The sequence below is a fragment of the Gadus macrocephalus genome, chromosome 16 (genome assembly GCF_031168955.1).
Source record: "Gadus macrocephalus chromosome 16, ASM3116895v1".
Classification (NCBI taxonomy): Eukaryota; Metazoa; Chordata; class Actinopteri; order Gadiformes; family Gadidae; genus Gadus; species Gadus macrocephalus.
The window spans coordinates 16411507-16435877 of NC_082397.1; the positions used below are offsets into that span (position 1 = coordinate 16411507).

Genomic DNA, 24371 nt, shown 5'->3' on the forward strand with positions numbered 1-24371 from the left:
AAACATTAGGGAAATAATAGAAATACACACATACATTTTAATGTCATGTATATCCTCTTTATTGATGATTGATTATTGTATATTATCAACGCCTCAGTGGTGCAGTGGGGTGCACTCTGCCTAACCCCCTCGAGACCCGGGTTCAAGTCCGGTTGATGACCTCTGTTGGAAGTTTCTTATCTCTATTTCATGCGAATTATAAATTCAAGTATAACCTTTGTGATGACTTTAACCGGTGTCTTGATGGTGCATTGTTAAGTTCGGAGGTTAACACTCTGAACAGCTCATGTTCCGATCCCTGCAAAAATGTCGAAAGGGGTGCCACTGTCGTTTTTTATTGGTCAACATGGAAAAAACATGAGGGGTAACACTGCCGTTTTTATCAAATGAAACATGAGGGGTAACACTGTCGTTTTTATCAAATGAAACATAAGGGGTAACACTGTCGTTTTTCTTTGGTCGTCATGAAAAAAACCATAAGGGGTAACACTGTTGTTTTTTATTGGTCGTCATGAAAGAAAACATAAGGGGTAACACTGTTGTTTTTTATTGGTCGTCATGAAAGAAAACATAAGGGGTAACACTGTTGTTTTTTATTGGTCGTCATGAAAAAAAACATAAGGGGTAACACTGTTGTTTATTATTTGTCGTCTTGAAAAAAAAACATTAGGGAAATAATAGAAATACACACATACATTTTAATGTCATGTATATCTAAAGGGGGTAACACTGTTTTTTTTTTTGGTCGTCATGAAAAAAAACATTTGTTTATTATTTGTCGTCTTGAAAAAAAAACATTAGGGAAATAATAGAAATACACACATACATTTTAATGACATGTATATCCTCTTTATTGATGATTGATTATTGTGTATTGTCATCGCCTCAGTGGTGCGGTGGGGTGCACTCTGCCTAAACCCCTCGAGACCGGGGTTCAAGTCCGGTTGATGACCTCTGTTGGAAGTTTCTTTTCTCTATTTCATGCAAATTATAAAGTCAAGTATAACCTTTGTGATGACTATAACCGGTGTCTTGATGGTGCATTGTTAAGTTCGGAGGTTAACACTCTAAACAGCTCATGTTCCGATCCCTGCAAAAACATCGACAGGGGTGCCACTGTCGTTTTTTATTGGTCAACATGGAAAAAGCATGAGGGGTAACTCTGTCGTTTTTTATCGGCCGTCATGAAATAAATATAAGGGGAAAACACTGTCGATATTTATCAAATAAAACATAGGGGGTGACACTGTTGTTTTTCTTTGGTCGTCATGAAAGAAAACACAAGGGGTAACACTGCCGTTTTTATCAAATGAAACATGAGGGGTAACACTGTCGTTTTTATCAAATGAAACATGGGGGGTAACACTGTCGTTTTTATCAAATGAAACATAAGGGGTAACACTGTCGTTTTTCTTTGGTCGTCATGAAAAAAACCATAAGGGGTAACACTGTTGTTTTTTATTGGTCGTCATGAAAGGAAACATAAGGGGTAACACTGTTCCTTTTTTTATTGGTCGTCATGAAAGAAAACATAAGGGGTAACACTGTTGTTTTTTATTGGTCGTCATGAAAAAAAACATAAGGGGTAACACTTGTTTTTTATTGGTCGTCATGAATAAAAACATAAAGGGGGTAACACTGTTGTTTTTATTGGTCGTCATGAATAAAAACATAAGGGGTAACACTGTCGTTTTTATCAAATGAAACGTAAAAAAAAACGTCGTTTTTTATCTGTGGTCATGAAAAACCCATAAGGGGTAACACTGTTGAAAAGTATCGAATAAAACATAGGGGGTAACACCAGGGACGCGGGAAGTCAGTCCAAGGGGGGGGGGTGCTGACTGAGAGAGAGTCTATATAATGACGTCATAATAAATGCTGCGCAACATTCAGGGCTCCGCTCTGATAAACACTCTACTGGTGTGTAAAAAGAGTTCTGCCAACTAGCCACTGTTATTCACAAACGTCAGCAAGTAAACAATGTGGAAATTAGAGTCAACTCGGCTGATACTGTGCTGAATTTCACACTATAACAACATGCCTTCAAGCTGTTGCGGTCCGGGATCATACACAGCGTTATAACAAGGATTTAGGAGGTTATTTCTAAAGGTTTAAAAGGAGAGTGACAATAAAAGAAAGCCTTTATTTTCATCCAGAGTTACGAGTTGTCTGATATGAGGAAAGTGACGGTTTCTCCGTCAAGTGAACCGTCCGTCTTTGCTCTTTTTTTGCCAACCAGTTTACGTGCAGGATTCCAGAATCATAACAATAACATTCAACGTGTCTATTAATTAGTCCGGTTCACTATGTAATGTCGCCAGCATTTTGTGGAGAGTATCAAAACTATACATTTTTGGAAACTTTATTGTGTAAGCAATCAGAAAAATAATGTTTCCATTTGCCCTGATACCTATATGCCCGCCATCTTGGATTTTACAAAATGGCTGCCTTGAAAAGGGTTTTCGTCAATATCTCAGCTTCTAAATAACCTAGAGCTTTTATTTTGAGAGCTGAACTACCATTTTCAGGGCCAAGGAATCCAATGGTAACAACATAAATTAGCTAGATTCAACCTAAAACTTAATTGACTAAAATTTGTAATTTTATTTAATGTTTTACAAGTGATCAATCATGAACGTTCCACTAAGTTAATGTCCATTAAGAGCCAACATGCTCCTCATGACAGAAATGTCTTTAATGTTTAAGGCAATCAAGGAGTCTTTACCTATCATCGTCATCATCAGTTTCATACTTATTCTGTGTGTCCTCATCCTTCTGACACGCACTGCCGCACTGGCAAAGATCGGTGCAGGATAAGTTGTTTTTTCTACAAGAACATCTGGCAGAAGAACAGTCTCTTTTGCATTGACAGCTAACCATCTCAATGATGGCTTTTGGAGCTGGAAGGGCATCTGTCATCGTTGGTTTCAGCTGGCTATCAGACAGTACAGATGTACAGTTACATTAGAGTTTGACCTCTGGGGACCAGTAGAGCCAAGGAACAGGAACAAGGGGAGAGAAAGGACTTTAACTTCTGGTACCATTATGTATTATTTTTTTTAAACATTATATTATCAACTTCTTGGTAACATGCGGTGGCCATTCTGCAGGGGATCCATCTGAGAATCTTGCAGAGCAAAGCTGGCCTGTCCCCACACTCTGGCTTGGATATGGACCTCAGGACATGTTGTCTCAGAGCTCCAAGGGTAGGAGGTAGCTTATCACTTTCTGCCATATGCTTGCAGAAGAGATGCCATCCTAATTCGGAGATGGTCTTGATGTAGATGCCTTTGGGGGAGTAGGCTGCACAGACGAAGCTAGCCAGAGTGGCCAACATAGTTTCGGTCACTTCTTCCTCTGTTGAAAGCATCTGCAGTGAACTGATTACATCTTTATCTGCCTTTATGTAGACTTGCAGCCAGGTTGCTTTGCCTATACGTGAGAACCTTCCAGTGTTGTCAGCGCCAGTGAACGCATGGAAGGCTGGCAAAGCCTTTGCTCTTTCTGACCCTATTGCTCTCCATATTGGCTCTATCCCCATAACCCCAGAGGCCATGGAAATGGACGTGTTCCTCAGCATGAGGTCATAGTTTGCTATGACCAATATCTGTGTCTGGGGAGAAGAAAACCATCTTTGCATCCGGTGGGTTTCGCTGTGATGCCAGCACAGCCTGGTAGATCAACAGTGTGTCTGCTTCTTCATGATTGTTGTCCTGGAACACCAAGTCTTTGTTGCTCCTGGTAAGCCCTGATGAAGAGGTGATGGTCTTTTGGATGTACTGTTGTACTCTAAAGTCTTTGCAGCAAGATAGTTGGTCAGGTCAGCCTTCGTCTTGTCATGTAAAAGGAACCTGCTCATTGGGATGTGTTTTATGTTTGTGTCAACTCAGACCTGATGCTGGATTGGTGCTCTTCCTTGCCTTCTTTTATCCCTGGTAGCACTCTTCAGAGAATCATCCCTGCACGTGTCAAACACAAGGATGATTTCATCATAATCTCGTGTGAGGGACATCAGCCTGTCGTTGAAGCATTCACTGAGATGTTTGACTGTCACTATGGTAGCTGGTTTCTTGGCCATTTTCTGCAGAACCATTGCACCTACCAGGGCTATCTTGCGACTTGGAGCATCTGGTGTGGTCTCCAGGGCCGGCGCTCGGCATAGGCAACCTAGGCGACCGCCTAGGCGACCTGGTGGCAGCCTTAATTAGTCAAGCGCGGGAGCAATTGCCAGGGCGCCCCGAAACCGTCACCGCAGTAAGCAGGATAATGCGACAACCCCCCCCCCCCCTCTCGGAAGACCTATCCAGGGCGCAAGTTGAATTTGAGTCGCCTAGGACGCCTTAACGGCCAGCGCCGGCTCTGGTGGTGTCCATCCCATTTTCTGGCTGCTGATCTTCCTGTGGAGTTTCTTCTGTAGTGAACTTGTTAAGGAGGGGGATAAACTTTGATTTGTCCAGGCATGGCAGGATTGTACCATCTGGAGCAAAAAGGGCTCTTGGTGTCACAGTGAATTCGTAGTACCCAATGGCCTCTTTCTGGTTGATGTCTCTGCTGGACCTGGCCAGTACCATCAGTCTGCCATATAAGTCCTTGGTCTCCTTTAGATCCACATTCTTGTCTCTTGAGTTTTACTCTGATTTTCTTGTTTGCAGACATGAACATCTTTTTGTCTGGTGCCAATAAGCTGACATCTCCATTAATTCGCTCTGAAAATTAGTCTTCATATTCCTTTTGACCAGTCACATCTGCATTCAAGATCTTTCCATATTTCAGTATGGCTGCCTTGATCTTGTGAATAACATCATGCATCTTCTTGACAGCACTTGGCCAAAGGTCATGATTGGTTTGGTCAGGTTCCAAGTCAAACTGACTCTGTTTTGCAATACGGGAGGGTTCTGGTGTGACCAAGAAGAACCTCTGTCTAGCATTGGCATTGTTTGGGCTGCCGACGTGTCCAGAATGAATAAATGTTGGGCACTCTGGCTAGCTTCGTCTGTGCAGCCTACTCCCCAAAGGCATCTACATCAAAACCATCTCCGAACTACGATGGCATCTCTTCTGCAAGCATATCGCAGAAATCAGCTACCTCCTACCCTTCGTGCTCTGTGGGGACCGGCCAGCATTGCTCTGCAAGATTCTCATATGGATCCCCTGCAGAATGGCTACCACAAGGAGTACGAAAGCCAGCTGAAACCAACCATGACAGATGCCCTTCCAACTCCGAAGGCCATCATTGAGATGGTTAGCTGTCAATTCAAAAGTAGCAGAACTTGAAGTTGTTGTTACTATACCTTAAACACATGTAACCATACCTTAAACAAAAGCGCTGCTTTGTAGTTTAGTTGCAATTGTGCAACACACTTGCTCCTTTCTGCAACACAATTGCTCCTGCTCACTGAAACGACCACTTTGAGGAACACGGTAGGATTTGCACTGACTGTTGGCATCTTTGAGACGTTGTTTTGGTTCTCGCCATCTTCTTACGTTACACTCCGTGACCCCGAACTTCTTGGCAGCTTGGCAGTTGTTACTTGACTCTGCCTTATTGACGACCATTATTTTAAAATTGGCATCCTAGCTCCTCTGCTGTTGTTGATTGACCTGACCCACTTTTGAGCCACTTGTCTCTAAATGGCCAGCCTGTCTTTAAACACCGGTAACGGTCTGGTTGTTAAGGACGCTGGACTACTTCTTCCCGGAACCAATTTCTGGCGCCACCTGCGGCCGCGAATGTGTATTGACATTTAAAGGGAGAGGCGAAGAAGCGAAGCTGCGCTCTGAATACTAGACCCCGAATATAAGACAACCCGACTTTTTCGGACCTATTTCGTGGGGAAAAAAGGCTGTCTTATATTCGGACCTATACGGTATTTGATTTTTTTGGTTGTTGTGAAAACATGCCTTCTGTGGAACTGGAACAGTGAATATGGAAGACTGCAGTGTTTTATATAAAGTAGACTAGTGTGTTGCTGCTGATCTGAAAGTGTATTCATATGTGTATCATATTCAAGTGTGTATCATTTTGGCATCAGAGTGACATTTTCACAAGGGATTGTTAGGTTTCGTTAGAAGAGTTTAAATTTGACATTGATGTGAATGGTATATTTCTCAGTGTTGTGTCTTATTTGCTTGCGTGTTGAGTTTTGACACAATGAGCCAAGATTTGCAAAATGTGTTCAAGCAATTGAAAAAAACTGTAATAGACTTAGTGGAACGTTCATGATTGATTACTTGTAAAACATTAAATTAAAACTAGAAATTTCAGTCAATAAAGTTTTAGGTTGATTCTAGCTTATTTATTTTGTTACCATTGGATTCATTGGCCCTGAAAATGGTAGTTTAGCTGTCAAAATAAAAGCTCTAGGTTATTTAGAAGCTGAGATATCGACGAAAACCTTTTTCACAGCAGCCATTTTGTAAAATCCAAGATGGCGGCCATATTGGACTTGAGGCAAATGGAAACATTGTTTTTCTGATTGCTTATCCTATGAGGTTTCCAAAAATGTATAGTTTTCATACTCTCCACAAAAAGCCAACGGAAGTTCAAATCCAAACATAATGAACCTGACTAAATATGGCAGCAACATTTTACACCAGTTTTAGAATGTTCACTACAACAGATGTTGAACACCAACATGCTTATGTAAAATCAGCATAGTACGATATTCAGCTATCGACAGTTCTGCGTTGTGCGTCATAGCCTACGTCAGCCTACTCAGACAATGTTCTAAATAAATTGAAATGATAATATGATAAATATCATAAAAAGGGTGGATGTCAATAATTAAATGAAAAATCATGTTGTATGATAAAATTATTAAAAAAAAAAAAAAAGTATTGATTTGTTCATAAAACCTTCTCACTTGCAGTTACAGCCAGAGGCCGCCAGGGGGGGGGGGGTGCTGCAGCACCCGAAGCATGATTTTTTATATAAATAATTTATTACATAAAGGCTCAATCCATGTACAATGGTAACATAATTGAGAGGCCACGTGATGAAAAAGTAGGATAGATAATCCCCAAATAGAGCCATGTGTTTAAATGAGCAATTGAGGTAATGGCCAGGCCTTCGGAGAACTCACCTGTATCGCAGGGAAGTGGAGGTTTGGCATAGCGCTAAATCGGATACAGGGACAGCCTACCCAAAGTCTCTGAGTTTGAATACCCAAAATGTATGTTGGATAGATCAGTCCACCAGCCTAACCAGTGGACTGTAGTAAAGGTTGCTTATCTATCCATCATACATCTAGGTAGACACTCACACCTCTTGTGATGTCACTAAGGCACGGGGAAGGGCAGATTTTTAAATGGCCTGTAATCGCTTATCACACTCCCACATGGTGGTGAAATAGGAGCTCTTTAACAAGGGTAAAGCTGGGGTTTTATACAAATTTTTTCACGTATTCAGAAAAATGAAAGTCATTATCTGTTTTGCAAACCATAAAACAGGCCTTTAAACATCTGTTCATATCAATAGGCATATACTTGGATGTAAAGCAGATGCAGAAGCGAACTTTTAGATGGCTTTAGTTTTGGAATGGAAAACATTCATTAAAGCGCCCAGCCTCTTATATACTGGGTCAGGAGTGGAGGGGGGCCTGGAGCCAGGTTGGAGCCTAAAGGATTGCAGGTTCACACATACACATATACACACACACACAGACACACACACAAACACACACGTATGTACACATAGGCCCAAATGTGATCCATATTCCTTAGAAGTGATCGAACAGGGGAGGTAGCCCACTATAATTCTTTGAGAGGAGTATCCTTTTATCCTGCTGAGGTTGGACATGTATAAATCATAAAATACCCACTTCAAATATACATCCTCCTCTGTCATTTGGCTCGCTCTTGGCTGACACTTGCCTATTTCGATATCTGATGTCGCTATGAGAATACACAGGCACACACGCACACACAAACATATACATGCAATCACACAGACACACACACACCTAGAGATTCATAAACAAAAATGAAGTGAGATTTACCCTAGGAAATTCTTAGTTTTTGTCTCTGTGGTGTATTTGATCCCAGACCTGCAAGTCAAAAAAAACCATCTACAAACTTCTGTCAACAATTGTGAAAACCTGTGTTTTACGGTATACAGAAAGTATGTGCGTGTGTGCGTGCATGTGTGTACGTGTATGAGTGTAACTGGCTGTGCGTGGGGCCAGAGACGTGCGAGAGTCTTGATATGCATCATTCAGTGTGTTACTCAATCCTTTCGCCATGTCACTGATTATGCCTTGTGCAATTCGCCTGACAAGGCTGTCAAGTGTGTGTGTGTGTGTGTGTGTGTGTGTGTGTGTGTGTGTGTGTGTGTGTGTGTGTGTGTGTGTGCGCAGCGCGTGTGCCCCTATTGGTGCAATTCTGAAAGGCGCCCCTTAGCATGCAGACAGATGCGGTCCTTTGAGTGTGACAGGTAAATAATGGAGTGGATGAGATGTTGTGAAAGAGGGACAGAGAGAAAGATGCATGATATAATGACAAAGGAGAGAGTGATGGAGCCAGGACAATGAAAGGAAAATGACAGAGTGAGAATGGTACAAAAGTCCTGACATCATTTGTTAAAAGTGGGTATGGGGAGGGAGGACTTGTTTACAACTAAACTAGGCTCTCTGGGATCCAGTAGGAGCCTATCCAGAGGAACTGAATCAGTTTTACTTCAGAATAATGTTCATGAGTGTGGGTGGATACATCACCTTATAGTCTAACTTGGAATGCGCTCAGGATAACTTGAGCTCCTGACTCCTGACAGAAGATCTAAACATTTTCTGGTAGATTCTACAATGACATGGCTGGAATAATGATTCATTGCATTTGTGGTTATTCCCAGATATCGGAATGAATCTCGTTTCTAAAATCGAAATTTGGCAAGTCAATATGTGCACAATATTGAGCTTTAAGTGGGAAGTTGAACTTTGTTCCCTAGCCGTGTAACTTATCTTCCTCAAAACTTTAATACACACAGTACTGTCCCAATAAAGTGACACTGAACTATTCTCTAACTAGAAAGCAATCTACTTAAATTAGTACATTAGGGAATAATGTGTCTTCATAGCAGGATTCTAGATTGCATCTTAAAAAGGCTTTAAGTACCAGAGCTCTTACCGGGTACCCATTCTCGTCAGACCCATTGAAAATCACCAGTTAAACCTATGATTACCTGCCAATTGCATGGATGCAGTGGAGCGATGGTCCCGTTAACATTGCCACGGCCAACAGTGCCCCCTCCCGGTCATATGAGTTCAGGCTTTACACTCGCATTACAGATCTAGCGATAGTGAATCAGTTTACATTACGATCACTTTAATGTTCCTTCCTCGACCACCAATTATTGTGCACCATTTTCAGAAACAAGAGTCCTTACAGTGAGTCTTTTATTACTGAATTTAATAAAAAAATTCAAACATGAACATGTGCAGACTAAAAGCCGTGTAACAAATTCACAATTCTACAAGGTTTTTCAATCAAGTCTGCATCTTAAAAAGATATATAGCCTCTTACCCTAAATAACACCATTGTTTTGATTCTTTACAAATGTACACAACACAGCTATAGCCATCGCACATTTGTCCAATAAATTATGAACCAGAGAAATTCCAATGATAAGAATATTTTCTTTCCTGAATGTCCTTTAAATTGTACATTTTTCCACTGTCCGTTGCTTTAATAAATCAAAGCATTCACAATAATCCGGCTTTTTGTCATCTTTACACTGTAAAATATATGGTTCCTTCAAGTCGTCCATTGAAATGGAAAATGAGAAAAATACATGAAAAAAACAAAACATTTGCATTCAAAAGTAGTATGTGGACTGGTATGTTAGGCAGCTCTGGGCCTGGCAGGCGAAATTAACGTTTCCATAATTCAACCAATTATCAATAATCAAGAAAATAAAATAACTCCTTTTCAGGACCTCCTGCTGCAAATGACATGAATTTGATCCACCAAAACGCGTCACCCAGCTTTACCAAATTATCAGCCACCACTGCCAAATATCAGCTATAAAGGTGGTTGGTCGATCAGTGGTCTTGGCCATAGCAAATGCCTTAACCAGCACGTTTTGACACGTGGGATATACATTCAGGTTAATCTTGGAAGTCCAATGCCTCGCATGTGATCAGGCCATGAACACTGAACCGCAGAATGATCTTAGGGTCAATTTGGCGCCCAGATGGTTTTATACTGGTACGTACACTGGAGAAAGACAAGCAGTTGCGTGACGCGGTGGTGGACCCTGGGAAACGTTTGACTATGTTTCCGCCAGGCCCCGAGACCACCCGAGTGGTGTGGGGCTCAGCGACGGTGCCGGCCGTGCCCCGAGTGCCCTCCGCCGCCACCGCCACTACCGTGGTGTTTGCTCTTGTGGCCGCGCTCCCTCTCCCGCTCCCGGTCGTAGGAGCGGGACCTCTCGTGTTCCCGCCTCTCCCCGCGGTGGTGCCCGCCGCCCCGCTCGTGCTTGTGCTTCTTGGAGGAGGCGAGGTCCGAGGCACCGCGCTCCCTGTCCCGCTCCCTCTCCCGCTCGCGCTCCCCTTTGATGGGGGTGCGCGACCGGGAGCGCGACCGCTTCCTCTTGTGTCCTGAGCTGCCCCCGCCGCTGCCGCTGTGGCGACCGGAGACCTTGGAGTCGCTGTTGCCGTGGTGACTGGCCTTTGGTTTGAGGTGGGGGAGGAGCGGCGAGGGCTGGTGTCGCCGTGGCGACGGGCTGTGGGAGCGAGAGCGCGAGCTGTAGGTCCCCGAGCGACTGCGTCTGCCGTTGTAGCTGGGGAGGAGTGGAACAGGTGGTGAGACAGGGGGAATGGGAGGGCGTGCAGGGAGACGGCGACATGGTCACAGATGAGGAACTGTCTTACTGTCTGCGGGGCGAGCGGGATCTGGAGCGGGAGCGTGTTCTAGAACGGGACCCGCTGCTGTTCCTGCCGATCTTGGACTCTTTTCTTAACCTGAAAAGACAGGAAAACATATCTCCATTTAGGCAAGTTAAAAAGTCATGCTTGATTCAGCGACGACACACAGAATGGACAGAGTGGACCGGGGAACTGCGTGGGCTGAGGATCTACTGACCCGTTGTGCGGGCTCTTGGAGACCTGGGCTCGGTTGTCCGGCTCCTTCTTCACAGGCTTCAGGGCTTGGGGCTTGGGGGACTTGTCCTCCACCGGCACCACGGCCGGGGAGCAGGGCTTGGAGGCCGGGGAGAAGCCGCCGAGCGTGGAGAGGGCCGGCGTGCCGTCGGCGTTCAGGCCCTTTGCCTTGAGCTTGGCCTCGGCCAGGAACATCTTCCGCCGGTCCACCTCCTTCTCCAGGTGATCGTAGTTGGGCTGGCGGGAGGGATCCAGGGTTAAAGATGAGGGACGAGGGAAGGGTAACAGCAGCTGGGAGCATACATAACGTGGGAGGCGTGCTGTGGACGTTACCTTCTTCCTGGTGTACAGCTTGAGGGTGGTGATGCAGATCTCCCGGATCTCCTCCTCACTGGCTCCAAACAGAAGGTACCAATGAGGCCGGGATGGAAGCGGCATCTGGGGGACAAACACAGCTTTGTTACCTTCCGCGAGTTGTCCGCTGCTTGTTTAAAATACAACCAGCAGTGCGAACAATGGACGTAAAAAATGTAAGATTCAACTGCAACCGACCTGCAGAGCTCTGGCAGCCAAGTATATGCAGGCACAGGCGATGGTCTCGGCTTGAAACCGCACAAACACATTTGTCCTCAGGCAGTCATTCATGTAGTTCCTGTGGAGACAGAAGCACATACAAAAAACACATAGCATCTTTTCTACAGGAATGCCAGGGCTTTCATACCCAGTGGTAGTGGAAATATGCATTATTTTATTTGGGCTTTTTTAGCAAATCATGATTCCCATTATGAGCTTGAGTGTATGGGCTTAGTCGCAGTTTTAAGTAACAGCTTGGCTTTGATATTTACCAATATCAGGGAGTGTTAGTTTGCGCCTCACCCCCACTTCATGTACTACCCATTAAAGTTGCTCACACATCAAATCATGAACAAAGGTTGCCATATTGGTTTCTGCATTGTGATCTCCTGAAGCCATTTTAACTTTGTCCTTTTCTCCATTCTCTTCCAAGAGCAACCATGACACAGGGCGTGTTCACAAATGAGAAGGTGAATTTGGGGACCCAGAAGAAAGAAAGCAACTTTCTATTCAGTTAAATGAAACATCCCTAACAACTCTTCAACATTAACATGCCTTGTATTGGGAGCATGCAAGACTGGACAATACACTTGGACTAGTTTTATATCGACCTTTTGAATGGATGTTGCAGTGACAATAATGACATGCACATCAGGTCAGACAGTTTCAGTATGGAAGTAAGGGGAGGTAGAGATGATGCACATCAGGTCAGACTGTTTCAGGATGGGAGGGGAGGTAGAGATGATGCACATCAGGTCAGACTGTTTCAGTATGGAAGTAAGGGGAGGTAGAGATGATGCACATCAGGTAGGACTGGCATTTTTCAGTATGGTAGGCAGTCACGTGATAAAGCACATGACGCAATGGTTCACAGGTGGGGATAAAAGTAAGTGCTCAAGGTGGGAAACTAAAAACTAGTCGAACCGCCTCAGCAGAAGAACATTTATAGAAAGAGGCAAAGTGTCCTTCCCAACCAAAATGAAAAGTTTCCCACCCAGATGAAAACTGTTACAAAAGCAGCTGGACGTGTGTGGTAGATGAGGCACAATTAGTGTACCAGCCAAAATAAACGACATGGAGCCATGAACCGTTACTTGGTATCAGAGGGCTAACACAGAAGGGGGAGGTTGTGTGCGAGGTTCACACTTCACTTGAGCGCATGCACCAGAATGCCAATGCGCATCAGCGGTTTCATTCTGCCACCGTAGCATGCAAATCATTGACAATACTTTAACGTTACCATCAAGGGAATTCCTTACACATTTTCCAGTAACAAGATATGTTAAACACATGTCAACTTTTTGATTTTGAAAAAAAAGGTTGTGGCCACATGGAACTTGCCACGTGTACACAAAGAATTCAGTTGGAACTCTGTTCAAATAAAAAATAAATATGTTTGCTTTAGCGGCTCATGAAAAGACTACTAGCGTGGCACTACGAGATCAAATGTAGTCGTTGGATTGTGATCTACTGCTGGGTGGGCAGGGTCCCTGGAGGCAGAGCCTGAGAGCTGGATCAGCCTGTAAGACACACACTTCTGGACACCACGTCAGTTGGGGAAATGACACAGTAAGCTACTGTATATTATTTAAACAGGTAACTGGTCAAAAAAAGTACTTCTCTTCTCACTAAGTTTACTTCAATTTTAGATGCAAGTAAACTAGAAAAGAAAGCAAGTATCTATCACTACAAAAAAAATGAAATATGCATCACAGTATAAACCTTCGTATCAAAACCAAAAAAATACAAATCCTTTGACACCCAAGAGAAAATGCGATGTTGGCAGTTGGGATAGGCCCTCCCCCTTCAGTGAATCTCGGCACTGGGATTGGCTGTCTGGAGAAGGGCAGCCAACCAATGGGGGGGAGCTTCCCGAGGTCATGTGGTTGGAGGAGGCAGAGTTCAGAGGTTCTTTATGTGACTTACCAGCATGGACTACCCTTTAATCAAAGAGTAGAGAAAAGGACAAAGTTAAATCAAGCTCCCTGGGCTCCATAAACAAAAAGACTTGCAGAAATAAAACCATGTAAAGGCACATCTCAGAAGCATCAGGTTGGCAATCAAACAAATTGCACCATCAGGGCACCGGGAAATGGATTTCATGGGGGGGGGGGCTGATGTTGCGGGTAGACCTGGGAAAGTGACTGGTGGCTGCATTTTAAATATGTAGCTAGATGTTCGGGTGAGTCACGTTTCCACTGTATGGACGTGTCACAGTGCTGCGCGTTCATGTTGAAAATCTACTGACAGCCCAGGTCTGGTAGCAGATCTTGGGCACGTGACGCGGGTTGCTGCTGTGGGTTGTGAGAGACGGGGGAACTGAGTAGGAACTTACCAGGCGGTCTGGACCAGCGTTTGGTTCTTCTCACATTCCAGGACTTGAAGGTACATGACGATGATCTGGGATGACACAAGCACGGGTTGTTGCTTACAAGACATCTCCACTGAGAGCCAATAATGAAACCGTTTGTGGGGTGTAGTGACAGGATGAGTGCGGAGGAGCTCACCTTGTGGGGATGCTTGACATGCACACAGAAGCCCAGCTCCTTCAGGACCCGCCGTTCTGCTTTGATGACTTGGTTTTTGGTATTTATGTAGTTCTGATCAAGTATCAATGAACTTGCACCCCTGGTTTTTGAAGGAATTAAAGTAAAAATAATATAAAACGGTTTCTCCCGCCCCTTCCAGCTTCAGCAGCATAGTAGGAAGTTAAGTGCCCTTTTGTTTTCTGTGACTCTTTCTATTTCCCCTTACAACCAACTCAAAGCGGGGAGGTGTCTATGGTTTCGTTTACTTGGGGGTTTGCTAACTCCTGTGGCTCCAGTGTTAATGTTTGGCGTCTGCCGACAGCTCTCTGCCTGTATCATCGTATGTCAACGCTTTAAAGAGAAATATCAATAACTCATTGTCAAACATATCCGAAAAAAACGAATCAGACCAAATAACAGTGTGACCGTTCTGATTCGACACATTTAAAAAGGGACACAAATTTCAATACAAGATGACTGGTTATTGATCAGATTATCCTGGATATTAGCCATGGTTCTGAATCAAGCAGTCATTGCCTACTTTCTTGAGAATCAACAGAAAAGTACAAAATATATTAAACAGTAACACTGTATTCAACATAGTACTAATGACAGTCTAATGACAAAATTAAGTTTAGACTTCATCCCACAAATGTATTGGTCTATTTTAAGTGAGATACACAGAGGATGATTTTTTTACATTAAGATCATATAAAAAAAGCTAACCAAGCTAAAAGAAAAAAAATTACACCAGTATAAGGGATTCAGGGTTAAATCATCCTCACCTAACAGGCCATTTATAATATTATTCTGCCATCCAACATTCCTGAACGTACCAAAAAACTAAGCCACACGCCGACAATTAATTCCAATGTATGCTAAGATTGATATTTCTCTAAAAAGCGATGACATTTGGTGAAATGGAAGTGTGCTCGTGTGGCAACATAATTTCCAGTGCTGGGCGAGGAGCAGCCAAACAGGGAGAACTACATTACCCAACAGCTGGCAGCATGTCTGACAAATACCCAAAGCATAAGACTGAGCCACAGAAGTCCTCAAAGACACCGGGAGAGGGGGGGGGGGCCAAGGACCTCCGGCCAACCTGTCATCCCCGCGGCCCACAGTGGCTCAGCCCACGGGCTCCTCCCACAGGAAGGGGGCTGGGGTGAAGCAGAGGGAGAAGCGACACTCCCTCGCTCATGGTTTCATGCCGACTGCTTCGTCTTTACGTACCATTCCACATCACCCAGGCTTTGGTAAATGTAGCTGGTCGCTGTTAGTTGGTTGCAAGGGAAAAAAGAATCCACGTTAATGCCGAGATCGATTGAGTCGGGGCTATGTTTAATTTGAAGTCAGAGGCATGCCAATAGAGCATGTCTCATCCCATAGTGACTTAAACCATACGGCCATCTTTAGAAATATGCGTGAGGCCAATTTCAGGGTTTACTCATCACAGAAAACACGCTAGATATGTGCACAGAATGTTAACACGTGTGAGACCAGTGACGAGGAAACTGAAAAGTTTTGAAATGGTTTAGAGTACATGGATAAACAAAAGGGCACTTTCACAACAAAAAAAACAACGGTATTCCGTTTAGATAAATCAAACAAATCAAAATATCTCATACAACGTTTTGAATAACCTTGTGATGAAATGGAAAGATGCTTACTTTTTGCCTCGCATTTGCCGTAGGTGATGGAAGACGTTGATCACGTCTCGTATCCGCCGCGGGGCTTCTTCTATCTTGGAGGCCAGGTTGACACAAGCCATGGCTACAATCTACAAAGAAAACAAGACAAATAGTCAGGGATGTCATGACCCTCCTGGGAGGACAGCATTAACATGTTTCGTAGACGTTTAAAGCGAGCGGGTCATTACTTTAAGATAATTACATAATTTTGTTCATTACATGGCCACTAAAAATTAATCAGTAAGTTGACCCAAAATTACCGATTTTGTAATCATTTCTTTGGTCAATAAAGACGGTTGGAAAATGGAGTCCATAACAAAGGTCTGTTATTCAGACCTTTGATTGCTGTCATTTACCAATCACAATAGCGTATTAATCAAAGCCGTGTAATAATCCCAATTGTGTCTGTCTATGTATCTATATCTCTCCCTCTCTCTATATATATATATATATATATATATATATATATATAAATATATAACGGGAGTGTGATAGTAACATTTCTGCCCGGAACGTAAGCGTAACGTATGCTAACAATACGTAGCTAGTATACACAATGATCTTCCGTGTTTGGGTGTGAATGTGTGCGTGTGTGGACGCTTACCTCGAAACTGTGCTTGACGAAGGACTTGGAATAGAAAAAGCGATGGAAGAGAACCTGTCCCGTCGCCATGGCCACCTGGAGAAAGACATGTCAGCGAGATATGGGTTATAGCTCGAGTTAACCTAATGTATCTTCTTACACAATAGACAGCCGCCATTTTAGTCCCACCACGCCAACACCAGCAAGGCTAAGCTAACACTAGCCAGCTAGCAGCCTCTCTCCCGTCGTTAAATAAGGTGGATGGGGATCTCTAAATGTGTCGAAAAATCCGTAGACGCATAACATGTCTGTTACCTGGGGCAGCTTTAGCAGAATCCCCGCAGACTGGATGAGTTCACATCCCAGGATCCGAAGGTCGGTCTCCGTGTTGAGGTCTAGGCCGTCGAGCATAGAGGGGGTCGGAGAAAGCTTCTCCTCTGGAACCAGAGAGTTGTCGATCGCCAGGTAGACTTCAGAGTACACTTTATCACCGATGAGGATGCCATCGTTGTTTGTCGATGCATTAGAAGATGTTGAAACGGGATCCGCGGCCATTTCAACCAACAAAAGTGTTAGAAAAATCGGGCCGAAAAGCTGAACTTGCCCCAAGCACGGAACAAGGCAGAACGATGTGCGGCAGCTACTGTTGGTGCGCCTCCGCCGAGATAAAGTAGTCCCGGAAACCCCCTGCTGCATTCAGTGGATTGCTGGTGGTGTCACTTGTTATGTAATCGTATTTAGATACGTATGCAGTAAATAACCTCAGCAGAAGTTTAAACATGACTTTAACTGAGACTTTATTTACATAAGTGTTCTTCCTATTTTGTGGTAAGCTATTTTCGAGGAACTTTTGCAAAAATGTATTCCATTTTAGTATACATTTGTATTATACTTTGTAGTATACTTTAATTCCACAACGTTGTAATTAGAAAACATAACATATTAACGTAGAACACTTAACGTAGACCCGGAACGCCATAATTAACTAGTGACGTCAATTACGGTAACGTTCAGACTTTTACGTACATATCCATCCGCAAATAAGAACAGCGGAAGTGACTCTATACGATTTCCGAGAAACAACCGAGTCATATCGTTGAGCACGTAACCATCAGCTCTGGTAACCATATTGTAAACCGTAACCCATGTGAACTGAATAAATAGAAGATTAGATTGTATTTATTTGCTGCATTAAAAAATAGTTCATAACCTAATCCAAATACATGCATTAAGCCCCAAACAACTATTTGGATGGCAGTAAAAAAAAAGTATGTATTGCCTGTATAAATTTGTATTATACTTTGTAATATAATTTAATTCCACAAATGAACTGCTCCTTTCCTGACAAGTAATCTCAGACTGGAGTTTCTCATGTCCTCTTCAATAATGAATAGTGCCAACTCCGAGATCATCTCATGATCATGATCACCTCAGGATCATCAGGATAATGAGGCAATACTTTCACAGGGCCAATTCTAAATTTTGCATGAATGTGAAGGAATTGTGTCGGCTGTTGTGGAGTTATGTTTCCAAAGCAGGTTTCTCTTTATTAATGGGAAAAGGAAATATTTGAGGAGACCCAGAGGGGAGTCTTTGTGTTCATACAATTGCCCGATTTCATTCTCTTCTTTCCCAGCTGGTCTATCCAGGGGATTTCTTCACAATAGCATGTTGTCTATAGATAGAGTCAAAAGTTCATCCACACTCTTTGTGACCTTGCTCTGTGAAGCTGCTATATTAAATAAATAGTACTTGACTTACTCTCCAACATGCCAAATCTCAAAAAACAAGAAAATAGAAGCACCAGAGGCTGTGTTTATTCTGATATTTCAAACGAAAAGTAATACAAAAATTGAAATGACTAATTGCAGGTATATCGAGGGGACTGTATTGACTATACTTGCAGCTGTTTCCTATTATTGGTGTACTTTGACAGTGTGTTAATGTCACCAGTCTTCTCAGAAGCAGCATATGAGCCTTTTTCATTCAAATGCAGAAACCCTAGAAACATCCCCTGCCTTCAGGGTGACGACATGGGGAATTTGACTCTTTGATTTGAATGGGCTAATCTGTTTCTCCCTGTAAGGCACAAGCCAATCATCCAGTGCTGGTTTCAGGGGTAGACTCCACTGGATCACCAGACCTTGTCTCAGCAGGTTCTGCCAATGTGGTAGAGAGGTGCAGGGGGAATATCCATAATATGGATAAACTGTAATAAAGGATTTTTTTAACAACGTAAACATAAAGCAATTCCTTTCTAAAGATATAGATTTCAGGAAGTCAGTAATGGTTAACATCTGAAAGAAGACAAAAGGATTTAGGATGCCTACTTTTGCAAGTAGATTAAAGCCTTAGATATGGCTCAGAAAATATTAGCTCTACATCCTTTAGTAGCTTGTAGTGCTGCCTTATCTCAAATCACCACCCAGAGATGGAAATAAATGTGCGTATATAATTCAGTTGTAATGTAGGCCTATGACCATGGGCCCTCTTGGGTAAGGGGTTGGGGTTTAGGTGGACACTAGAGACTAACAGAATAATGTAATAATGAAACACAAAATAAACATTTAAAGTAGGTTCAAGAATGTGCTGCTCTGCGTTGACGGAGCAGGAACACAGGTGCAAGTAAAGGAATGTTTAATTTTCATAGTTTACATGTGGTCCATTATCTAATGGGCTACATTGAGGATTGAATGGTGTTCACTACTAAAGGATTGGCATATTGAAAATATATATCAATAACTAATCATACCAGTCAGTTCAAAGAATAGAGGCTAAAATGGCAGTAGATCCGTATTAGCCAGCAGAGGGAGCCAGACTACAGCTGTACGGACGTTATGAAAGACACGCTGCCAAGCAAAACAGCAGGCTTCCTGGGGTGAAAGAAGGTTAGGTCTACTTTGGTGTAAACCATTGTACGATGACCTTGGATTCCGTGCCTACACAGGGCTAATACACAGCTGCTTGTATTGTCTGACAAAAGCGTTAATGTCCAAAAGGGATTTATCGTTTCACATAACTCTGAGTGCGTGCATGACAGTGTGTGTCAGCTTGTGTAGGTGGGAGGAAAAGGCACTTGTGTATGCAGCTGCTCCACTAATTAAAAGTGTGTGGATACTTTCGGTAGGCGGCAGCAGTGTGTGTGAGTGGTCACATGTATATCTATGGTTGTTTTGAAGATCACGCATCACGTGGTAAACTGAGGCTTTATTGTTTCTCCTGTCCCTAACCAACACCTACTCCCGCACCTCTGGCCCCCACGGTTGTGCACAGTTACCAAGGTGACAAGAATACTGAGCATTCTTTCTCCGGTTGCCCCGGTGACACTAATTAAAGGGTGCGGGAGGGCTCACGGGATGGCAGAATTCCGGAATGGCCGTAAAGACGTAGGAGGGAGGTGGTTGGGGACGCCCAATGACGAACAACAGCTTAGCTGTGCATACACACCACTCCCTGGTGTGCATGCGTGTTTACGAGCAACTCGCGCAGATTCCTTGAGGACACGTGTGCATGCTTGCCCTGCTATGATAATCGCTGGGAGGGGACCATGCTCAGAAATATGCATGAATGTATGTTGGTGCTTGTGAGTGTGGTGTGCGTGTGGTGGTGTTTCAGAGGAAATAACTGTGTTTCCGTAAGCGGCGAACAAATGTAAATGTTTAAAATGACTGCCCTGTTGAGGTATGATGAAAACCCTCTTTACGTCAGGGGATAGGCTCTCTCTGCGCTCTGGGCTAGCCAATCACGTAGGGACATAAAATGTGTAAGAGCTTAGAGGAGCTGGGATTTAAAGACGGTCTGTGAAAACGGTGGGGGCCATTCACTTCACGGGATGTCTGTTAAACACTCACACGCACACATAAACAAAAACAGATAGCCGGAGATTAAGGTCTACAATGTGTAAGCGTGACCAGAGAATGATTTCTATTGACACACCACCAGCCCAGCCTCTCTCCCCTTCCTGATAAGAGTGCACGCAATATGTGGTAAAAAGCAATTGAGTGTTCGAATAAAAATAAGGGAGGGGTAGGGATCACAGTGAACTAAACAGTGATGCGTTGATAGGGAATAAATCACCACACACGCTAGCTTCTGTGACAGAAGAACGGATAGTCTGAGTCATTAAACGGAAACCGACAGACAGATAAAGACGCAGGCCAAAGGTATGTGTGCGTGAGTGTGTCTGGGCCAGAGATGCACACACATAGATATAAAAGTATGTGCGTGTAATCGAAACAAAGATTTAATGAGTTTCCATCACTTTATTGATAACCATAAATAAACAAAGAGGTAAAGAAGAGATTTCAGGACAGAGTGCGGTGTGTGTGTGTAAATGTTGGTCCTTCTGCAATGGTGAAGTGGTCTCTTCAAAGCCAGGGAAAGAGGAAAACACGAAGGTCACGGGGGGAGGAAGTGCTGCAAGTGGGGAAGGGGATGAAAGAGAAGTTCAAAGGTCATTAGTGCATCTGGAAGGAGATTTTGAGGAATGTGTGCAAATGAGGATGCAACAGTGCTTGCATACACACACAAACACACGTATGCAATACCTAAATACACATATATCAACTCACACACACATACGCATACACAAAACCAAACCCAACCACACCCACACCCCCACACACACACACAGACACACACACACACGCACACACACACACACACGCACACACACACACACGCACACACACACACACACACACACACGTGTCGTAGACTCACTCACACGCGGCCATTGTCCCACTGGCAGCAAGGACCACAGATGCCCTTCAGTGACATCACATGACTGCGATAGTTGCGTGAGGGGTGGTGTCGGAAGAGGAATCACTCAGTCACTGCTATGGAAACACGCACACAGACACACACAGACATACACACACACAAGCAAAGAGTCATGCAAAGCGCAGACAAGTCGCACACACTCTGAAAGACTGTGAAATTGCGTGTCTGCTACATCTGGAGGACGCTTCCTAGTGTTAATTAAGAGCTATTCACATGATGTGGCTTTAAAACGAGCCCACTCCCTGCAGCTGTGAAGCCCTGGATGGGGCTGTGTGGAAACGACCATGTAGAAGAAGTAAATGTCATACGAGTAATTAAATAGATAGCACTGGTTATATTTAGAGAGGACTAAACACAGTGCAGGCTACATCTTTTACGGATGCGGTATCTTTGGTTGAAGTTCACAGAGCACAGCGACAAACGCAGCAGTCTGTTGAGTTTTAATGGCACGGAATCAAGTCACACCGACGCGAGAGTCATGCAGCCACATTTTTAAATACATGTTGACGTGTAAGAGATACACAGAGAACCATGAGAGACAGATAGATATGCAGTCAGACTAACACATTTAGACAAATAGACAGATGAACCATTAGATAGATAGATAGATAGATAGATAGATAGATAGATAGATAGATAGATAGATAGATAGATAGATAGATAGATAGATAGATAGATAGATAGATAGATAGATAGATAGATAGATAGATAGATAGATAGATAGATAGATAGATAGATAGATAAATCCATGTGGCCCTGTAAATTGCTTCCATGCAGCGCACAACTCCCAACATTCCTTGCACCGTGCAAAACCATGGCAAGTGTAGAGAGGAAGAGGGGGGGGGGGAGGAAAGGACCTTGGATGGAGTGAATGATGTCAATAACACAAAACGCCTCCAGGGAAAAAGGTTGGGTAATTGTGTTTATCGGCGTGTGTGCGTGTTTGAGCTGCGGGCCTTACAATTCCTTTGTGGTTGCCTGCTTTTCCCTTTGTGTCCGCGGGTGGCTATCAGGCTCCTCTCCCAGCCCTTCTAATGGAGGGTAAGTGTGTGTGTGTGTGTGTGTGTGTGTGTATGTGTGTGTGTGTGTGTGTGTGTGTGTGTGTGTGTGTGTGTGTGTGTGTGTGTGTGTGTGTGTGTGTGTGTGTGTGCGTGCGCGTGTGTGTGTGTGTGTTTGCATGTTGTGCGACCATGAGATCCTGTGCGTGCCAGCAGGGCTGCATGAGCTACTTGGCCTGTCTCTGAGAAAACAAGTGCATGTCTGTGGGAGAGTGTGTGTGTGTGTGTGTGTGTGTGTGTGTGTGTGTGTGTGTGTGTGTGTGTGTGTGTGTGTGTGTGTGTGTGTGTGTGTGTGTGTGTGTGTGTGTGTGTCTGTGTGTGCATGTGTGTGTGTGTGTGTGTGTTTGTGCACTCGTTTGTGTCTAGGGAGTCTGCTCGTGTGCGAACACAACCCAGCGTTTGTGTCATGGTGGCGATCAAGCGTGCTCACGTCCGCATGTTTGGGTGCATGATTACGCATACAGAGAGAGGAGCCCCATCACACACTGCGCCTCTTATTTCAACTCCTTCCAATCTTGCTGCATCAGGTCTTTGTTCTGTCTTGGAAAGTGTGTGCGTGTGTGTGTGTGTGTTCCTGCGTGTGTCTGTGGATCGTAGATGTCGCGGGGCAGCCGTTCACGCCCTATCCCCTCTGCCCAGCGTCAGACTGACCGTGCTCTGGACTTTCTGGTCGTGCCGGTCACACTCAGCCTCGGCCAACCGACCCCCTCTCCCCTGAGCCCTAAGCTCTGCCGTCCCTCCCCATTAACCGGCTCCTTCCGCCATCCCAAGATGCCCTGCCCCCGTACCCTCCACAGCCCCCCCCCAGTCCACCACCTCTTTGTCAGTCCGAGGTTGGTGGGGGGGGGGGGGGGCTGTGGAGGGTACGGGAGCAGGGGGGGGGGGGGGGTTGAGTGGCAGGCGAGTGAGTTGGCGCTAGGGTCCCGGGGCGCTCTCTGCTCTTTACCCAGAGACCCCGGCCTCTCCGGGGTGTGCCAGGGTCTCGAGGGGAGCAGGCGGGGGGCAGGGGTGTGCCGCTGGCCCTGCAGGAGCTCATCTCACGCCTGGGTTAGCGCGGCGGTCAGATGGCTCGCTCTGGGCACTCCCTCCTCCTCAGGAGCGCCCCCTGCTGGAGAGGAGGGAGATGGGGCCGTTTTCAGATATCTCATAATCTTGTCGCACACTCTTGGGAGATGATCACAATCTTTGCGTTTCCATTGATCCATGTGAAGTATCCGTAAATCAGTGCTAGCTCTGATATATATATATGGCTGTGCTAGCTAGCTATCAATCACTCACCCTGGCTGATGCAGAGAAGCTCGTCCATGCCTTTGTCTCCTCCGGGTTGGACTACTGCAATGCACTCCTCATTGGGATCCCTGGCAAGAGCATCCAGAGGCTCCAATACATTCAAAACAGTGCTGCCAGGGTCCTGATGAGGGTGCGCAAGCATGACCACATCACCCCCATCCTGAAATCACTGCACTGGCTCCCTGTCCCACTCAGAATTGAGTACAAGGTCTCCCTCCTCACCCACCAGTGCCTTCACGGACTTGCCCCCCTCTACCTTCAGGAACTCCTCACCCCCCCCGACAACCTCACGTACACTCCGTTCAGGATCCACTCACACCCTCCAAACCCGACATACGAAGCTGTGCACCATGGGTGATCGGGCCTTTTCTGCTGCTGCCCCTAGACTATGGAACGCCCTCCCTGACCACCTGAGGGCTCCACAGACTACAGCTCTTTTTAAACGGAACCTCAAAACCCATCTCTTTAAAAGAGCATTTAGCTAAACTTTCTTTGAGGTTCCCCCCTTTTAATCGTTATTTTTTTTCTCTGAAGCACTTTGAGATTCTTGAATATAAAGTGCATTATAAATAAAAATAAAAGTATTATTATTATTATTATTATATCTATCTGTGCTTACTTCATCACAGAGCTCTTCTATCTAAAATAAAGAACTCCTCAGTAATACTAAATAATTCTAGTCAGGCAGCACCTTTTGGTAGTTACTCCTATTTTGATTGTATGCTTTGCATGTTCTCAGCCTCACTTGCAAGTGGCTGCGGATAAAAGCATCA

General features: G+C 44.4%; 1 protein-coding gene and 1 long non-coding RNA gene across 2 annotated transcripts; one reads left to right on the forward strand and one right to left on the reverse strand.

Moving 5' to 3' along the window:
- Positions 1-9375: 9375 nt before the first annotated feature.
- ccnl1a (cyclin L1a) lies at positions 9376-17179 on the reverse strand. Its single transcript, XM_060076292.1, has 10 exons — positions 16784-17179; positions 16490-16564; positions 15865-15974; positions 14174-14294; positions 14002-14066; positions 11646-11745; positions 11427-11531; positions 11077-11330; positions 10866-10955; positions 9376-10774 (listed from the first exon to the last, which is right to left on the reverse strand). The coding sequence occupies exons 1-10, from the start codon at positions 17162-17164 to the stop codon at positions 10309-10311; spliced, it is 1767 nt and encodes a 588-aa protein (XP_059932275.1). The 5' UTR covers positions 17165-17179; the 3' UTR covers positions 9376-10308.
- On the forward strand, positions 11740-12967 carry LOC132475262 (uncharacterized). The gene is made up of 2 exons (XR_009529846.1): positions 11740-12353; positions 12402-12967. It is a non-coding gene; the product is annotated as an uncharacterized LOC132475262 (long non-coding RNA).
- Positions 17180-24371: the final 7192 nt, after the last annotated feature.

Coding starts and splice junctions, on each gene's coding strand:
- ccnl1a (XM_060076292.1), bottom strand. CDS start 17,164: ATGCAGCAGGGGGTTTCCGGGACTACTTTATCTCGGCGGAGGCGCACC. Junction 16,565..16,783: donor TTCTGCTAAAGCTGCCCCAG/GTAACAGACATG, acceptor GTCTTTCTCCAG/GTGGCCATGGCGACGGGACA. Junction 11,746..14,001: donor ACGCTGGTCCAGACCGCCTG/GTAAGTTCCTAC, acceptor CTGTCTCCACAG/GAACTACATGAATGACTGCC.